Below are 18097 nucleotides of genomic sequence, written 5' to 3'. Positions count from 1 at the left end.
ACATATGCAGGCGCGTATCCAGAATCTTCTAACCCGGGGGCGCGAATTACTATCTCAGCGGAGCGCCACCATCAGTTTGCACGCAACGTACAAGAACATTTCTGGTTTTAATATCCCCCAGATCACCAGAAAAGGCACTTTTCGGGCTTGAAAATGACCAACCAGATGTACACATCTGCTTGGGAACCGAGTAATTCCCTATATTTTTGTATTGATCCATAACCTATTTGAAGATGTTCACCAGTCACACATCATGTTTGACCTCATCGCAATTCCTGTGGATAATTGCTTTTGTAGGTGATTCTACGTCGCGGCCTACAAAACCTGTCAGTTCCACTTTTCAAGGTTTTAAGCCCATTATTTGTTCAGAATATTAAAATTTACATTTCTCGTTAAATTTACTTCAAACCTCCCTATAATGTTGCACAATTATCTGTGGACAACCAATCAGGGACGTAGCTAGGATCAGATGATTAGGGGGTGAAGATACTCTAAATTCCAACTGAGTGTAAGTGTGTCTGGTGGGGGTCTAGAGGGTTTCACGACTTTTTTTTTGAGGGGGGGGGGGGTAATAAAACAGTGGTGTTCACTGGTTAAAGGTTGTCTAGCATCTATGCAGGAGTGGGCAGTAGAAAACATAATAGATTATAACGTTGCAGACAGTTTGACATCAAAGCAGGACCCCACCATTTGTTGGCCGGGAACTCTTCTGCTAAAAGGCAGGCCAGCTTATAACACTTACCTGCAGAAATGACACCTCCTAGCCGTGTAGATAATTCGGGTTTCCGTGTACATTGTCATCAATAGTAAAATGACGACAGTAACTATAAAGCAAAGCGCCACCATCAGTTGGCGCGGAGCGCAGAAAATTTTACAAAATGGCAACCCAATAGCAGCCAAAATGGCAGGATCTCTGGATGGCATAGGTATAGTGCTGTTCGCATATAGATCCTGGTCTAATACCGAAATGCGTCACTTGTTCCCCGATGATTCGGTCGAGTTCGTGACCAGCCACAGTTGTTTTCATAGTACAATTATACAATTGTTTAAGGCGTCCATACACACACACGCGTTATGATAGACAATATGTAGTTTATATATATTTACATTAGTGATAAAGGGAAAATGGAAACGTCAAAATGGAGTTGTCGGTGTAAGGGATATGGTAAGGCGCATGCCCTTCCGAATCCTCGATCCGTCACTGGCGTAGGGATCAGCGTTGTACTTATGTCACTGTTCCTTTTTCACTTCCCGGTGTCTTGGCGTTTTTCTCCTACTCCCTGCTGTTCCCCTTTTTCTCTCTTTCTTCCTTTTCTTTTCCCTTCTTTCCTTCCTCTCCTTCCTCCCTTTTCCCTTTTTTCTTCTCTTTTTTCTCTCTCCTCTTTTTCTTACCGAGAGGGCGCGCGCCCCCAACACCCCCTGGATACGCGCATGATATGTACATAAGTAATAGCTATATCTTGAGGTGCAATGAGTAACATGGTTATTACATCAATATTACTAGCAGCTTAGCACCGTAAATGTATCTGCCTCAAAACTCCTATGAAATATATAATTACATAAATACAAGAATATAATGAGTGGCATAGCTTACCAACCTGAATGCACATAATTTACATGAAGTGTTACAATGCTGTATACGTAAATATACAACATATTATAAGATATGAGAAATAATAATACAGGAAATGATATTGGCGAATGCGACAGGCTTTCACGATCTGCTGGGCTTAGCATATAATCTCAGCGGCGAATTGCCGCGTTCGTCATTTTATATAAGCTATAAATTAAAGCCGTAATTATTATTTCAACCCAATTGAAAAGTTTAAATTTCATATAAGGGTTGAGCAGAAAACTACTAATCTCATAGCACAATGTTTGAGCGCCTTTTATGAAATTAACGAATCATTATGAGCCGGCAGGCTTATCTCCTACACGAGTCGGTCACTCAACCTAGGGGGAGGGGGGCATTTGATATTGCGTCCCCTTACCTTCAGAAGGTAGGGGACGTGTCCCCTGTCCCCCATGATTGACGCCCCTGTATTAACCTAAGTTATTTTATTGTTCGGATGGTCCAGAAATTGAACTGTCATAAAACTGCCAAAGATTCATTCTGTAATCATGGTTGAAAAGCAACCCTCTGAATCGTCAAATCGTCAATCTGTTACCTTTCACAACTATATATTTCATATTGTGTGACACATCAGTCATCACCCATTGTCAGTAACGTTTCCATTACTGTCACACTTGAACTTCAGCTACATACAGCACTGGTTCCCGTAACAAGCTCATTATCTCTCTAGTGAACCACGTGGAACAGAACGTAAGAAACAAATTAAATTTAATATCAAATAAAATGCATGGTCTCATTTTCGTTGATCCGTTGATTTTCCAAGCATACCTATGGGATATTTACGTGACGATTATGTTCATTCTAATACTTAACGTCCAAACGTTGAGTAAGTTATGTACACTCCTCAGATTCTTTACAAACTATTCAGTATGAATTCACTTTCAATCGTACCTTAACTTTCCAATGTGTTTCAAAAGGCCATGACAAACTAAGATGGTATGATATTCCAATATAAGAAATATTATACAGTACTAACTGAACAAATGCTACATTTTTTTAATTAGGTCTTGGATTTACCTATGCCTTTGTACGCACTTGTGTGCTTACTTAAAAATTGTAGTATGTGGCCTTTACCTGGTGAAAACAGGTTTCTTATACCATACTTTTACCATCTGTTTTATCTTATTGGTTAGTTAGGAAAATAAATATGAAACTTTAAATTAGCATGTTCCTTTCAAATTTACAAAATATGACACGATCTTTTGAACTTCAATGCAACAATCACTCAGACTGAGCTACGGTACTTACGTTTACCTAGCTGTTATATTTTATATTTCTTAATAGTTCATATCGTTAATGTAGACAGGGCTGTGTATCTATGAAAAATTTAACATTGTATAACACACGCAAACAAAATCGTTCACAACAAATGGGTATAGAATGATGCACATGATAATACCATTTTGCATCTAACCCCTAATCAAATTTCATTTTCACACCCCTTCCCACAAACAGACCCTTCGCATGTAACATGTCTACATGATGACATGAACAGTAATATGAACACATGATTTAATTAAACTTGACTTTAATTACTCTTAAAATTGGGACAAGCATTCGCTTTGCCCCTTATCACCACGAAGGCTGGCTACGCGACTGGATATTGCAAATTGAATATGGAATCTTACAACTATTGCGCCTGGTATTTAATAAACCACATTGGATTTGTTTTATAAAACAATACAACGGTGTACCTAAGCATATTCCTCGATAATAACAGCTTTAATCAAAAGGTATTGTCTACCTATATACTGGAATAGTGAAACGTTAAGAAAATAGTTGGGCGTACGACACTCATCTCTTCGCATTTCGAGGTGACATCTTTCAGTGGTACCGTATATATGAAGTGGATGTTTTGGATACTATCTTCGCCAACTGTACACTACAGAGTAGACCCAGTCATCTATGATATAATATTGGTTACTAAACCATTAATTCGTTTTTTTTTTTGGCGTGAACTCTTTGTCGCGTCAAATGCTTATTGAAGAAGTGACAGAAAGTTCATCAAATGCCACCCAGGTTAAAGATAAAAGTCTAAACTCAGAGAAATTCATTGATGTCGATTCTTTATAGATGTAAAACTTAAAACATTTAACTAATTTAAACTTAGTATCTGAACTTTAACTTTCACAGGCGCTGTTACATTAATAATAAATGTGACCTGTTTTGCCAAGCATATGCAATATCCTGTAACCGATTTAATTACATATCGACATTTTGAAGCAAACATAAACACTCGCTTTCTTGAGATTGCTGCACTGTTTGAATCCCCTCCCTAAACTAAGTTTAAATTCTTTCTTTTCAATTCTCTGGCCTTAAAAGTGTCATTAAGAAGGCTCATCATTCTCGCACACATTTCCACATTGATTGATACGATATGAATAGTTCTTGCTACCGTGGGATCAGTCATATACTTACTTAATTACCATTGCAAAGTAAAAATATATGGACAATGTTTTGCTCTTTAGAATTCCATGTGTCTAATTTAATCAGATATGTTCTACCCAGGGGCGTCAATCCGATTTGAAACGTGGGGGGGGGGGGGGGGCGTAATCGGTTTGGGGATTCCGGCCGTAAGTACTATCTAAGCGGAGCGCCACCATCGGTTGGCGCGCAGCGTACCAAGAAAGTTTCAGATTTCAATACCTGCCAGATCGCTGGAGATGGCACTTGCCAGGCTGGATAGCAGCCATCTAGTTGCGTGATTTCGGGAGAAAATTACAAATTTGTCACTCAGGAAATCTGCAATAAAGTTCATGCGACCTTCCTTTTTGGTGGATTATTTCTTTTATTAGTAATTCCAATTGACATGAACATTAGAACCCAGTGCAAGTTGACAAATGATGCGGCGAACTGGAACCCCAGCCCAATTTTGCCCTATGTTTCAGGATAGAATACCCCATTTGTTCGAACCCATGACAACTAACAATCTGTGAATAAATTTATTTCGAAATGGGCACATTATATTGCACCAAGTCGGTCAAGGAATGACCCCAGGGCCTCAGATATAGGCCTATTGCAAGGGGGCAACCTTTTTGAATGAATGGGCCAGATTTTAGGAGTGAAAGATTGACAGGGCCGCACCTAACCGACGACCTGCTGTTGATTTCAAACCTTTGATTCCGAGGACGTTCAAGCAATAGGTGTGTGTACTTATCTGTATTCACAAATATAATGTCAATACAGTCCAGTTGATAATTAATGGTGATAATAGACCAACCTGACAGCATCATTAGTGCAGATAAATTCTAAGCAGCTACCTCGTTTTTGGTGATGATGTAAAATAGATTGATTTTTTCTTTTTCTTGAGACATCTCACGGGCCGCAAAAAAATCACTGGCGGGCCACATGTGGCCCGCAGGTTGCCCACCCCTGGTCTATAGGAACGATGTCCCAAAATGCCCCCGGACATATAGGCGAAGGAAGCTATCCGCCGCGACTGCATGTGAGTTTCTCGACTTGCCGTCCTGGGAGTCATACCACAAGATGGTGCATTTCCTCATACGCCATTATTAATAATTTAAATAACTTACTAATTAGGCACAGCCCAGATCCGAGTTAGTATAGCGAGCTTAGCGCAAATTTGGCCAAAGTCGTCAAACGCCAGCATGTTAAACCAGGTTGCTAGGTCTACGAGAATACATTTCTATGAAATTTGAAACAAGGATGGCAAGACAACCACTTTAATTATGTTTTCAGGACCTCACACATGCGTATGTATCGTCAGACTTAGAATAGGTCCCATGTGAGTGGTGGCTAAAGTGATGAAGGCATGAAAATAAATCAGTGGTTGTTCGTTGGAGTCCTCACACAAGTTACCTCGGTTGCTAGGTGGATCTGCATCTGGTAATCGGGTGAATTCTGGTCGGAACGTACTATGTAACCATCGTGTACCCAGGGACGTAGCTAAGGCCTGATGATGGGGGGGGGGGGTGTAGTGGCTGAAAATCGGTTTTGAAGCCAGAAAATTCCGACTGCTGCTTTGTACTCCCCACCCTAGCGCTTCTCGTCAACGATACGGTCAGTCTCAGTCGGAAACTCAATCTTTCGCGACTGCACTTTTGTTCCGAACTTTTTGCGATACATTTGTACGCACTGGCGCTCATTTCACAAACTTATTAGCCCCCCACATCAACCAAATATTTTTGTGAAAATTCTGGCAATATGCTGATAACTTTTTGGGCACCTACTGAAAGAAAGATAATTTGCAATGTGTTTTCAGTGGTTAAACTTTTATTATTACCCAATTATTCTAACCAATACGGAAGGGTAATGAGACGGAAAATGATTGTAAGTTATTTGCATGCGATGTAAAAACCGATGCATGCCTATATGATATGCACATTATCATGTGGAACGCGCGCGCGCGTAGCGCGCGAAAAATTTGGTTATATTTTTCGCGCAAGTCGTGACAACCCCCCCCCAAAAAAAAAAAAAAAAATCAAATTGGGCTCCCTACGCCTACGACGGTAGTTCTATTAGGCATTTTTTTTGTAGTATTCAAAATCATACGAAGTTTTGTACGGTGGAGTATGAGAATCGCGAGATACAACTTCCCAAAGTGGCAAGGAAAACGTGGTAAATATGGCAGGTTAAAGGTCAATTTTGACAGAAATTTTTCAATTTCTTAGGTCATGCACAATCACAGGGATAAATGAACAGGCCTAGATAAACTAGAGTGCGACAGTCGGAAATTCCAACTGTCACACTCCAATTTTCCCACTATCGTCAGTTTTACCAAGTTTGGGGGTGAGACACCCCCACACCCCCCTCTAGCGTGCGTGTACCCAGTGTTCTCACTGTGGAGTAAACTCCGGTATCACTCAAGAACAAGGTAACATGGGATGCGCTGCCACGGAATATGCTCCCTATTTCATTTTCTCAATATTAGGGAACGGGCACCGTCTTTGAAACACCATCTACTACTAAACAACAACTATGTACAGGCTTTGGCTCTAGCTATGAAGTATTGTCTATTATGATAATGACGAAACGCACTATTTTTCTACTGGAATCGCCCGAAGATGCGGCGTCTGTACTCCGAGGAACCAACGAACTTCTCTGCTAACTCCGCAGGCTTCAACTGGGCTAGACGTTCGCGGTGAATATGGCACACCATCACATGGTTCAGCCTCTGTTGAGTCATGGTGCTCTGTAGCCTTGTCTTCAAACGCCTCAAAGCACTAAAAGATTTCTCGGCTTCCGTCAAACTGGCGGAGGAGACGAGGAGCAACCGCAAGAGAGCTTCGACTTCACCAAACATAGCCCTTACCGCTGGATTCATCGACTTGAATATTTGTCTATACCCTTCAACCGACGACGAATGGAACTGGCCTCGAAAGAAAGGCAGACTAAGCTTAAGATTGTTAGAGAGCTCAGGGTACCAACTCACGAGATCTGGGTGGAATTCTCCATTCAGCAACATTGAGTGATATTCGATGATATGAATCCTGAGATGTGTAGGCCCTAACCAAATAGAGCCACGACACTACTCTTTTTCCAAATGTGTGTGTGGGGGGGGGGGGACATTTGATATTGTTTTTCCCACCCATCGAAATGTGGGGGGACGTGTCCCCCCGTCCCCCTCCCCCTGGATTGACGCCCATGGTTCTACCAGTCACGGCTAAACGTAAAATCAGCAATACAAACCCTTCAGCGGAAATTGATTTTATTATGAACTACACGTAGCCGGTCAATTTTTGTAATTTTTGTTAACAGTTGCAACTTTGAACTCCAATAAAGATCATGTGTCAAAAGTATTTATTTTAGAATATTGATTAATTAAATTTGATATTTTTTATAGTGTGAAGATTAGCCTACTCTTTTATTTCAAGTGACATTTCTCACATTAGAAATTGAACATTTCCAAAGACACTGTATTCGAAGCAGTCACCCATGAAGATACCGATGATACTGGTTACGTAGATTACTGACGATAGTGAAGAATTGTTACGTACGGTTAATAAATAGCTTGAACTGATTAATTAAAGTAATTTCGGTATGCCATTATGATACTCTGTTAATGCAGTTCCAACTTATATTCGGAAGCTTGATTTAAATATTACATTTTGTTCTATATTTTAATCTTCCTGAGATCATTATGTAAATGTTTGTATAATTAATTAGTTAATTTGATCAATTTACTGTTCAACAATTAATTAAAATAAGGTATATTATTGCTTTATCATGCATAGTTAACAAATGTTACAGAAATTTGGCCTTAATGTCTAGCAGTCTGCATTTTGTTAATTAAATATTTTTGACTGAGCTTGGTGCTGAGCGTGGATTGAACATTTTTCTTACTTTGATTTCCCGTCTCAAGCTCAAGAGTTCCAAATTTGTTTGGCGCCCTTGCGTCGTTTCTCAGAATCAGAATCGATGTTTTGTTTGTCAGTTAACCTCTTTTGTTAAGATCAAACGAAAACGCACGACGTTTCCCAGCGCTTATTGCAGACAGTTATTCCAAAACAAAAGAGCCCGCTGCCGGCGTGCACGCGCGTCGGCCGACATCAAAACTAACTCTAAAACGGGGGTGTTTGCGCTCAGATATGCAAGATGCATGGGAAAATAATGGATTGTTGAATGTCCAACCGCTTACTTCAATACAGCCTACCTGTGTACTTTCTATGTGTGAGTTTTATTTTCTAAGTGATATTTGTGTGAGGAATCTTGAATTTGTGTATTAAGGAATGGTAATTAATTGTGTTTCCTGGTTTCTGCCTGGTGACTGGTATCGGTGACTCACTATTGGGACGGTTCCAGATTTTTAACTTGGTGTTCCTTTCATTTGTTTATTTTATGTTTTAAGATAAAAGTCAAGATAATTTAGGAATCTGAAAAAACTACGAAAAAGTCGTTAGTGTCTGCAACTGTTTGATTGACCGTATCAGTGAAGTAAACTAAACGAACGTTAAAAGATTTTTTAGTCTATCGAGACCATATAAAATACTGCAATTTGCTAAAGTTATTTATGGTATTATCCTAAAATTTTAAAATGCTTAAACGTTATTCTAGCGCAGAATTCAATTCGGTATTTTGGGGAAAACTGACATACAAGTACATAAAAGTAACCTGAGGCTCAAGTTCAAATATCTCCCTACTTTGTGACGCCCCTCCCCCCCCCCCGAATTTTAAGGTTTCTGTTTTAGTCGAACGACCTTGAGAAACAGTCCAGCTTGCAAGTTGCGAGAAAACCGCCAAGCTCGCAGGTTGTTGTACACAGCACAGCTCTACCGGATATGCGAGAAACGGTCCAGCTCGAAAGATGCGAGAAACAATCCAGCTTGCATGAATTTGAGAGAAACGGTTCAGCTCGAAGATTGCGAGAAACAGCACAGCTCGTACGAATTTGCGAGAAACGACCCAACTCGCAGATTGCAAGAAACATCCCAGCTCGCAGATTGCGAGACACAGCAAAGTTCTAGCGGATTTGCGAGAAACAGGCCAGCTCGCAAGTTACGAGAAACAGTCCAAATCGTCCCCCCCCCCCCTTCTCCCTGATGCGAGTTGTAGTGTTAAAAATACTGAAACAAACTGTATCTGTCTTAATTAAAAGCATAGTATCGGACAGAATAAGACCGAAAATTCTTGAACATAAAGTTACTTCAAGTTGTAAAATATTGCACCAGATTTCATCTAAGGACCCTCTCCTTAGACCGCTCCACCAGGACGGTATTCACAAATAAACATTGTGCCCCCTTATTAAGTGCAATGAACCTCCACCCCCCCCCCCTTTGTGCCCCCAAGATTGCCAACATTACGGTGTTTCTTTTTCAAATGCCCTTTATCAATTTCATTTGCACTATTCAACATTTTTAAAATCTGTCTCTGTCAGTGTAATGATGTTACGCCCTACATATCACATTGTTTTCCTAAGCACTGAAGGTAACAAATACTTGCAATTTGTTCATAGTCTAGCCTTAGGTTCTTTTTCCTGATAAACGATTCACATTTGAAGGTGCTTTAGTTTTTGTTAGACTATGCGTTCTATTAGACACTGCTTGCAAATATTTGTTTTTATCCAAGTAACTTTCTTCAGTTAGTTCGGTTACATCTCTATGTTCCGACGTCTCTATGTTCCGACGTCTCTATGTTCCGACAATTTTTTTGGACTCTAATTTTTTTTACCCAAATTTTTTCGGACCAAAATTATTTTAGACCAATTATATTTTTATGACCAAATTTTTTTTGGACCAAAATTTTTGACACCATCATGTTTTCGTACCAAATTTTTTTTACCAAACTGATTTTGGTCCCAAAAAATTTACAAACAATTAAATTTCGGGTCACAAGCAATTTTCGGTCACAAGCACTAGTTGGGTCATAAACAAACTTTGGGCCCTTTTTTCCTGAAAAAAATTTGGTGCGTCCAAAAATTGTGTCCCCCAAAAAGGTAGGTCAGAAAAAATGTTGGTCCAAAAAAATTGAGTCCCCCCAAAAAAAATTGGGTCCCAAAAAATTTGGGGCCCAAAATATTAAGTCCCCAAAAAAATTTGGTCCGAAAAATGCGGGACCAAAAAGATTGAGTCTCCAATAAAAAATTGGGTCCGAAAAAATTTTGGTCAAAAAAAATTAGAGTCCAAACAATTTGTCTGAACATAGAGACGTCGGAACATAGAGACGTCGGAACATAGGGATGTCACCGTTAGTTCAGGCCGCCTTGTAATTTTATTAAAATTTCGTGATATTATGTCGTACAGCCGATTCAGAAATTTGAAACGAGGTGCAGTTTGCTTTGACTACTCTATGAAATATTGCGAGTGCCCCCCCCCCCCCTGACGGACTCAAGTGGACTGCTGGCGCCCTTCTCAGCTATTTACCACTTTTTACTAATTCGCGATTATTGACTTTTTTATTGCGCTCTCATCTACCTATTGACATTTGTCACAGTTTGTTGGTGTAATTTGGCGTTGACACCTATTTATTCTTCGTTTATCTGCAAATTAACCAGGCCCGAAAAGGGTCATTTCCGGCGATCTAGGGAGTATATTTACTCAAAATATTTCTGTACTCTACGCGCCAACCTGTGGTGGCGCTCCGCATAGATAGTGTCGAAAGCACCCCTACAGACCATTCTCGCCCCTCCTGACCAATACCCCTAGCTCCGCCACTGCATCTACTCTGTTAAGCTCCTTGAAGCCCTTCAGAGCATAAAACTTTCACTTTGGTGTACCGAGCACATTGTAAAAAGTTAAGGTTAAATTTTAAGGTTTTCTATAACATTTCTAACACAATGGTTTTTGAAAAAGGAAGGAACTTTTACGCACGCTGTATGATTGAGTTCCAAATGAGTGTGCTGTTTAGACCTAGAGGCCCACAACATATTCAAAAGCTGTATATGGTGTTTATAACCTAAAGCTATTTCTATATCCCGTGATCCCGCAATACACCTTTAGGATTGCGCACAAGACACACGTAAATCGAAGCATGCTAAATACAAAGAAAAGTGATAAAAAGGAAAGAAGGAAAACCTAATGAAAGAGGTTAAGTATTTCATACAGCTTAAATGTGATCACTTTTGGTCCAATATTTGAGAAGGTTTAAATTGCCTGAATTTTCTGGACGAACATTTTATACCCCTCGATATTTTCCTAGATATTGAAGCAGATCATTCAGTGGAGCAATATGTAAAAAACCACAAAAACACCATACATTGACGCAAACGCAAACGTTAGATGGAAAAGGAGCCATAAATCATGAAACATGAATCACTTCGACGTCTTGAAAAGAGATGGAACAAATCCAAACAAAAACACCAATAAAATATGAGAGAGTACAACAGAACTGTTACAATCTGTTTTATGATTCAGTATAAGGTAGAGTGCAATCATTTCACGATTAAACAAGAAAACTTCTTAATATTTATTATTATGTTAGTGAAATATGAAGCTTACGGTTACAAACAAAGCATGAATAACACTGTATTTTGCCTAAATTAAAGACATTTTGGTGCATTTTTATTAAAATGAATGTCTCTTGGACTGAGCAGTCTAAATTAAAGAAGCAAAAACAATCGACAGGACCATACCTCAAACTTGACTATTAATAAAATGTCAATTAAAGCGCAAAATTGCAAATGTAATATACGTTAATGATACATTCGATGTGTGAAGAAACAAATGATAAACACTACAATTTACTTAAATATCAAATAACGAAGTTTACGCATGAACAAATTTTCTCGGTAATATTATAATGACCTATAACAACAGCAACACAAATTCATGTAATGCATAAACCAAGCTGAGCAAACTCCACCCATGGAAGCAGCTCGTTATACTCGAGCCGTTTCTATTACATCGCGTCACCGGAACGTTTATATAGGTTTCACATTTTCTATGTTGTAATCTATTCGGTGTTAGTAATTTGCTATGCTAAGAATTCATACGTTGCAAGTTTGTATCGTGTTTAGAAGATACTAGCACTCATTTGTCTTGCTAAGATCCTGGATAAAGTCAGAGTATTATAATTAGGCATCTTGCCTTTAACTTCCAATATAACTTTTTGATTTTATTCCTATCCGGATAAATCCACACCATGGTTGTAAATGGCATTCTTTTAGTAATAACAAACATACATTGCGATTGATAGTTTTATACATCGACTATCAATATAGGTTATTGTCTGTGTCGTCATTATAGGCGTAGTAGTGTAAACACATATGTTCAACGTTCATAACCTTGTGCGTGTATCAATGCCATGTAATAGTAGCTTATATCCCATATTGCTCGTAACATTCTTCGTAATAACAAGTGACTAGAAATAAAGATTTCCCTAAATACCATCTCAAAGACTAGTTATAATTGTCATCTCGTCTGCATTTAGTGGTGTTTGTCTGATACATTGATATTGCTTTAACAATGGTTTGCGTTGCTCGATTTTCAATAACAATGATGATATTTAATACCTAATGAAACATCATATAATAAGTTGACCTATAGACTTTGCACAGTTGTTACAACAATACACTAAATGTGAACCGGTACTGTCTCCGATTTTTCTTTATAACATTTTCAATCGAATAGATTTATGCCATGCAGCCATGAAATGTTGATAAATATGGTCACTCATTCACTTGAGGTCTCCAATCCTTGTTGTCGTTGAACGATCTTATCATTGTGCGTAATTGTTGCATACACAGTCTTATTCTCTTGTTTGTGAATGCCCTGAAACTTATTGTGATTATCACCATGATCTAGCGTTATGTAGCTGACTCGGTAGTCTGGCATCTGTAAAGTTTGTGTTAGGAAAAGTTAGATGTTGATAATAATATGTAATGTACTTAATGTTTAAAATGACAAATGAAAATTGGCTCATTGGGTGAAATAAGGGCCAAGTTGTGAGAAACATTTATATCCGTTCCATCCATGTTCATGGAGCATAAGGACTGTTAACTGTAAAATAAATTACTACCGTTATGACTCTGTTGACGTTTCAGATCGACGTAGTTATTGTGACGAACTACACTAGTCTCCAAAACCCAACGACAGGGTAGCTTATTCGATAAGGATATACACTGTTATTTTCAATTGTTTCACAAATCTAGTATCTGTCAAGATAAATTGTTTCAACAGGTATACTTTTGTAAATAAAGCATGCGTTTCTTATTGCAATATATCTTACCTTTCACGTCTGTTTTACGTTTCCATGCCATGAAAGTGAAGTGAGCCGATTTTAGTATTTAAAATAACTCGGTTGGCTTTAACTACGCATAAGTATAAGAACTAAAATATGGCAATAAAAAATATTTATTTTCTAATGAACGTGGTCACAAGATATGCATAACTCAATAAACAAGCGTGTGATGGCAGGAAACTATGGTTCAGCGTATTGAAAATTATAAATTATTCATTATTTCGTTATCACAAATAAAAGTAACACGTCATGAAATGGTTAAAGTCATGCAGAACTATGTGCATGCAACATAAATACTTGGCGTGCTATTTTTGTGTAATTAGGGATATAAAGACGCTGCTAGACGTTACGAGTTGTAACTAATAATACCACATAGTTGTTTTGTGAGAAGTACATAACCGTTAACTCTTCTCTATTGTTAGTACTTTGTAATTACCTCTTTTAGTGATATGCAAAACCTGCATTCTGCTAAACCACCAAAGCGTGTGATGGGTAACCTATAAAATATGTCATTCACACATATTTCCTCATCCCAGTATAAAGGAAACAGATCATGATAAAAGTGACTTTAGTTTCGTGTTATTCCGCATCAGGGGACTTACTTTGCCAATACAAAACACATAGCAGACTGATATGATCAGGTCACTCCGTGTTTGATTATATTACCGTGAAAACAATCGCGCAATCTTTCCTGCTTTGGGAATAATGTGCGCATTGGTAGGAGTTTTGGTCTTGCAGACAAGAAAAAGGTAAATCAACAATGGTTTCCCCATTTGAAAATATGTGTTTTAACATTAATAGAAAAGCCTAGTGTATAAACTTGCTAACAAAGCACAAATGTGCGATGCTCTTTGTTATGTTTCTAACGTAAACACATCGTACCATCGTGACAATCGTGACTATTAAGACAGATACACATGAACGCCGAGTCATTTATTCTATAAAATGTGCATTTTGTATATTCATCTCTATGTTTTAAAACAAAATGAGCGAATTGTGTTAATTGTAATTTCCTTTACGCTGTTAACTTTCATTGTAAAATATAATGGTTAAAAAAAATTATACGTGTTTTTCATCATTCGGGTGTAAAAAAAGATATGTGAGAGGTGGAAAGTGAAAGGTATGGTGCTATGCTGCGTTAAAAAAATATGTGTTTGAATCTAGTAGAATGGATTATTTACCGACGTAGCTAAGCGAGATGCATGTGGTTCATTTGGAATTCCGAGGTTCGAAGGCAGGCCTCTTTCGCTGTGTAAGGTTCAAAAAACATTTTTAAACTACTTTCACAACTATACTAAAACAAATAATCAATTGTAACCATATTGTACATCGCAACTGCCACAATGTAAGAACTGACCAGTTCAGTGCATTTTCCAACTTGTAAGCTCCTGACCAGCGAGATCTTGTTGTCATTCATTTATTTATTATATTATATTCGTATTTGCATTGTTCCAAAATCAAGTGTTATGTTAGAACAGTATCTCCAGTTACTACTTAGGTCGATATTCAGCATGTAGCCAAGGTTGTACCACATATCCTCAACATCAATGTAATATACTTTAAGCTAATGTACTTTCACGATTAACATTTAATAGACAGCTTGATCTCACAATTTACGTTGCTTTTCGTTAAAAATGTCACTAATGAAAGAAACACATGTTCGAAATAGGTAAAACTCTCTAATTGCTATCTCAAATGTACAGGCATTTGACATTTTATTTGTTTTAAATGTTACATACACGTGGTCCTCTTGTGTAATGCGCTATGTTTTTAGCATTAATTAGTTTCTCATTCGAACGTAAAATGTCACTAAAAGCTTACGATGCATTCATTTGGTCTGCTAGACTTCTTGGTTTGAACTCATCAGTTTCCAAAAATTCTTCATGTTTCACATCCTTTGTCAAACTATTAGCACAAGAAAATCCTGGTCCGAAAATTATTTTATCTTCGCTCGATTTTATTCTGCAACAAGTAGAGGTAGTCATCAGGTCAACCGGACAACTAGAGCTGACATCTTCCTGCTCCATATGTTGTCGCTCATGTGAATAGTTTGTTATAGTTGCGTTCATGTGTACTCCAGTGCAATGGTTCATTGGATTTTCAATAGAAACTTTGTGATGAAAGAAAATACAATTAAGAATTAAAAATATATGGTTACACTTTTATCATAAAGAGCATTACGATAGTTTTTTCCAGCAACACCAATTCATGGTAGTCAATTATAGGCTGTTACCATTTTTTGTCATGTGCCTTTAGCTAGTTTTAAATAAAATTTGACCTTTTTAACTCATTAATAGCTTTGCCTGAGTAATGTAGCACATTGCATTTTCGACACGTTCCAGAGTCTTTGTTTATAACATGTTATTAGTATTAACATGACAACACCACCAAGGTGAAACGAAATATAACGAAAAGCCGTTTGATCATTGTAGTGAATTTCCACATTTCCTTGGCAAACAATACATCAACAGTGGTAAATGTACGATAATGTATTGCAACACATTTCATCAGTATAACACGATTATAATGACAAAAGTAATACAAAAGGAAATGGAAAGTTGGAACTAGCAACGGATTTCAAGAAGCAACATGTGATCACATCAACTTATAATAAGACAAGGGGTAGGCAGCTTAAACAAAATGTGTAACTACTGACTGCTTTGCGTTCCTTTTAGCCATAACAATATATTATGTCTTAACAATAGTTCAAACAGTGTGACTGCTATGGTGCAGCTGTTATACCTGGTTTATAATGTTAGCAATTTTAATAAAAGACTGATCAGCGTAAATACGACTGTGGGTTTGTATTTTAGTTCCGAGATTAAACAAGACTGTTTTTTCTTTTCATCTGGCAAGGGTGATGTGCATTCACCATTGGAAACCGGTACATAAAGAAATAAAAACTAACTTAAATTTGTAATGGAATTGTCAAGTAATGTGATATCGGTTAATATTGGAATTCATTTTGATACTGTGAGACTTAAAAAAAGCTTTAGAAGGAAAGCAGTTTGAAGTAACTTTTATTGAATCTATTTGTAACCACACTCTAAACTGAGAACACTCAGTTGCTTCCCTGATTCGAGGCTAATGTAAACAAAATGAGAGGTAGATAACACGATATATTCCACGGATAGTAGAACTCATGCACAAACGATTTCGTATTAAGCACAATAACAGCAATTTTGGTTAAATTAAAGCTAGAAAAAAGTGTATATTACACATTATTGACAGTTCTTAAAATAGAAAAACGTAAGTAGCAACCAGGAGAGCATAAAAGAGAACACGAGGCATTTATTATCGATGAAACAAAGTAAAGCAATAAATCAATGTACAAGCGGCAGATCAAACAAAATTAAATGCATGGCTTCTTATACATGATCCTCCTTTAAAAAGAATATTTTTACCAATCTTTGAATTTAGGTTAACAAAGTAAAGAAATAAGTTCAAGTTAGAAATTAAAAAATCCGATTGAAAGCGCGTTTATTTTCAATCCAACTGTTTTCACCCTGACATGGGACTTCGATAATCGTCCAACTATTACACTTGGGTAACTTGATCTTTATTGTCCACGTTGAAGGTGGAAGGCCTTTGCTGAAAAGATATTTAAATATAAACGACTAATTCTTTGTCATGTGCTTGTAACAATATTAGAAGAGCATGTCATAAAACAATTAAACAAAAAATGATTAAAAATTGCTAGACAAGAATAAAGTAACGTTTTAGTCAAATCATTATAGGGCCTACAGCTCACTACGGTTTATAACGAGAGAGACGATGTCTTGTTTAGTCAGCGAATCCATGTACACATTATAATCGCAACATTTTCCAACCCTGGCAACCGTTAGCACAGATTGGTAAGACGTGTTGGCGACCATATAATTCCCCAACATTGCGCCAGCTGTATATAGCTAATTGTCGAGCATCACACGTTAATCCTGTACAGTAAATCAACTTGATGTAAACATCTGTTCGGGTATTATTCGTTGACCCAACATTGAGCCAGGGTTTACAAACCAATTTTCGGACAAGATATATTTCCCCAACAATGAGCCTAGTTCTACTCAAAACCTTCGGCATGTTACATGAAACATTATTAAATATTTCCTTGTAAGGACAGACAAAACAAATCGTTATCCGGCGACGGTCAGAAGTGCAGATGAACTGACAGCATTTGAAACAGTTTGCCGATTTCCTCGTACATTGGAAGATTATTTCAATAGACGGAAGCTCAAATTCGCTGATTATTTTTACTCAGACCTAGTCATTTAAACACTATCCCGAAAGCAATTGTTCTGACACTGAGTCCCAAAACTTTTCGTTACAAGACTTTCCTATGCAACAACAGGCTAAATACGTGTGATAAATTATAAATAATATATCTCAGCTTTTGGCAAGACCTGTTACTTTTCTCGACCTAACTGGTATCATGCTCAGAACAACAATTTGAGGACTTTTGCAACTTTCAAAAGAATTTCAAGTGTTTAAAAGAATACATCGCTAAACTTAAGTTCCCGATGGCGCTTTACTAAGTTACAGCACACATTTATTAATTTACTTGAATAAGTAACTATACTAAGTACAGGACATAAGTTGTAATTACTATTGTAGTTGAATTACGGCTGAGGCCGGCACCAGAGCCAACACTACAGCCGACACATGAATCGAAAGCTTCGCTGAGCAAACATAGCAGCCTGTACTATAGCCGACGTTGGTGCTGGTACGCTGGAACCCACAATTGCGCTTGAAGGAGCCGAAACTGATGCCCAACTAGAGGCCAAGACTGTGCTTGACGGAGCCACAATGGAATCACTATATAGCCAACACTGGAGC

At 37.8% G+C, this 18097-nt stretch overlaps 1 protein-coding gene across 6 annotated transcripts in view; it reads right to left on the bottom strand.

Moving 5' to 3' along the window:
• Positions 1-11488: 11488 nt before the first annotated feature.
• The window catches only part of LOC139977951 (uncharacterized), a 38085-nt gene continuing 31476 nt past the window's right edge, over positions 11489-18097 (bottom strand). For 3 of the 6 annotated variants that reach the window (XM_071987718.1, XM_071987719.1, XM_071987717.1), the window contains exon 23: positions 11490-16858. In XM_071987718.1, coding sequence (XP_071843819.1) covers positions 16805-16858 — 54 coding nt within the window. In that variant the 3' untranslated portion in view covers positions 11490-16804. Of the gene's footprint in view, positions 16859-18097 lie in introns of all 6 variants that reach the window. The other 3 variants (XR_011796752.1, XR_011796753.1, XM_071987720.1) reach the window with 3 other exon arrangements.

The sequence above is a fragment of the Apostichopus japonicus genome, chromosome 12 (assembly GCF_037975245.1).
Source record: "Apostichopus japonicus isolate 1M-3 chromosome 12, ASM3797524v1, whole genome shotgun sequence".
NCBI lineage: Eukaryota > Metazoa > Echinodermata > Holothuroidea > Aspidochirotida > Stichopodidae > Apostichopus > Apostichopus japonicus.
The sequence above is the reverse complement of the archived record's forward strand: the minus strand, read 5'-3'. Positions and strand labels throughout refer to the sequence as shown.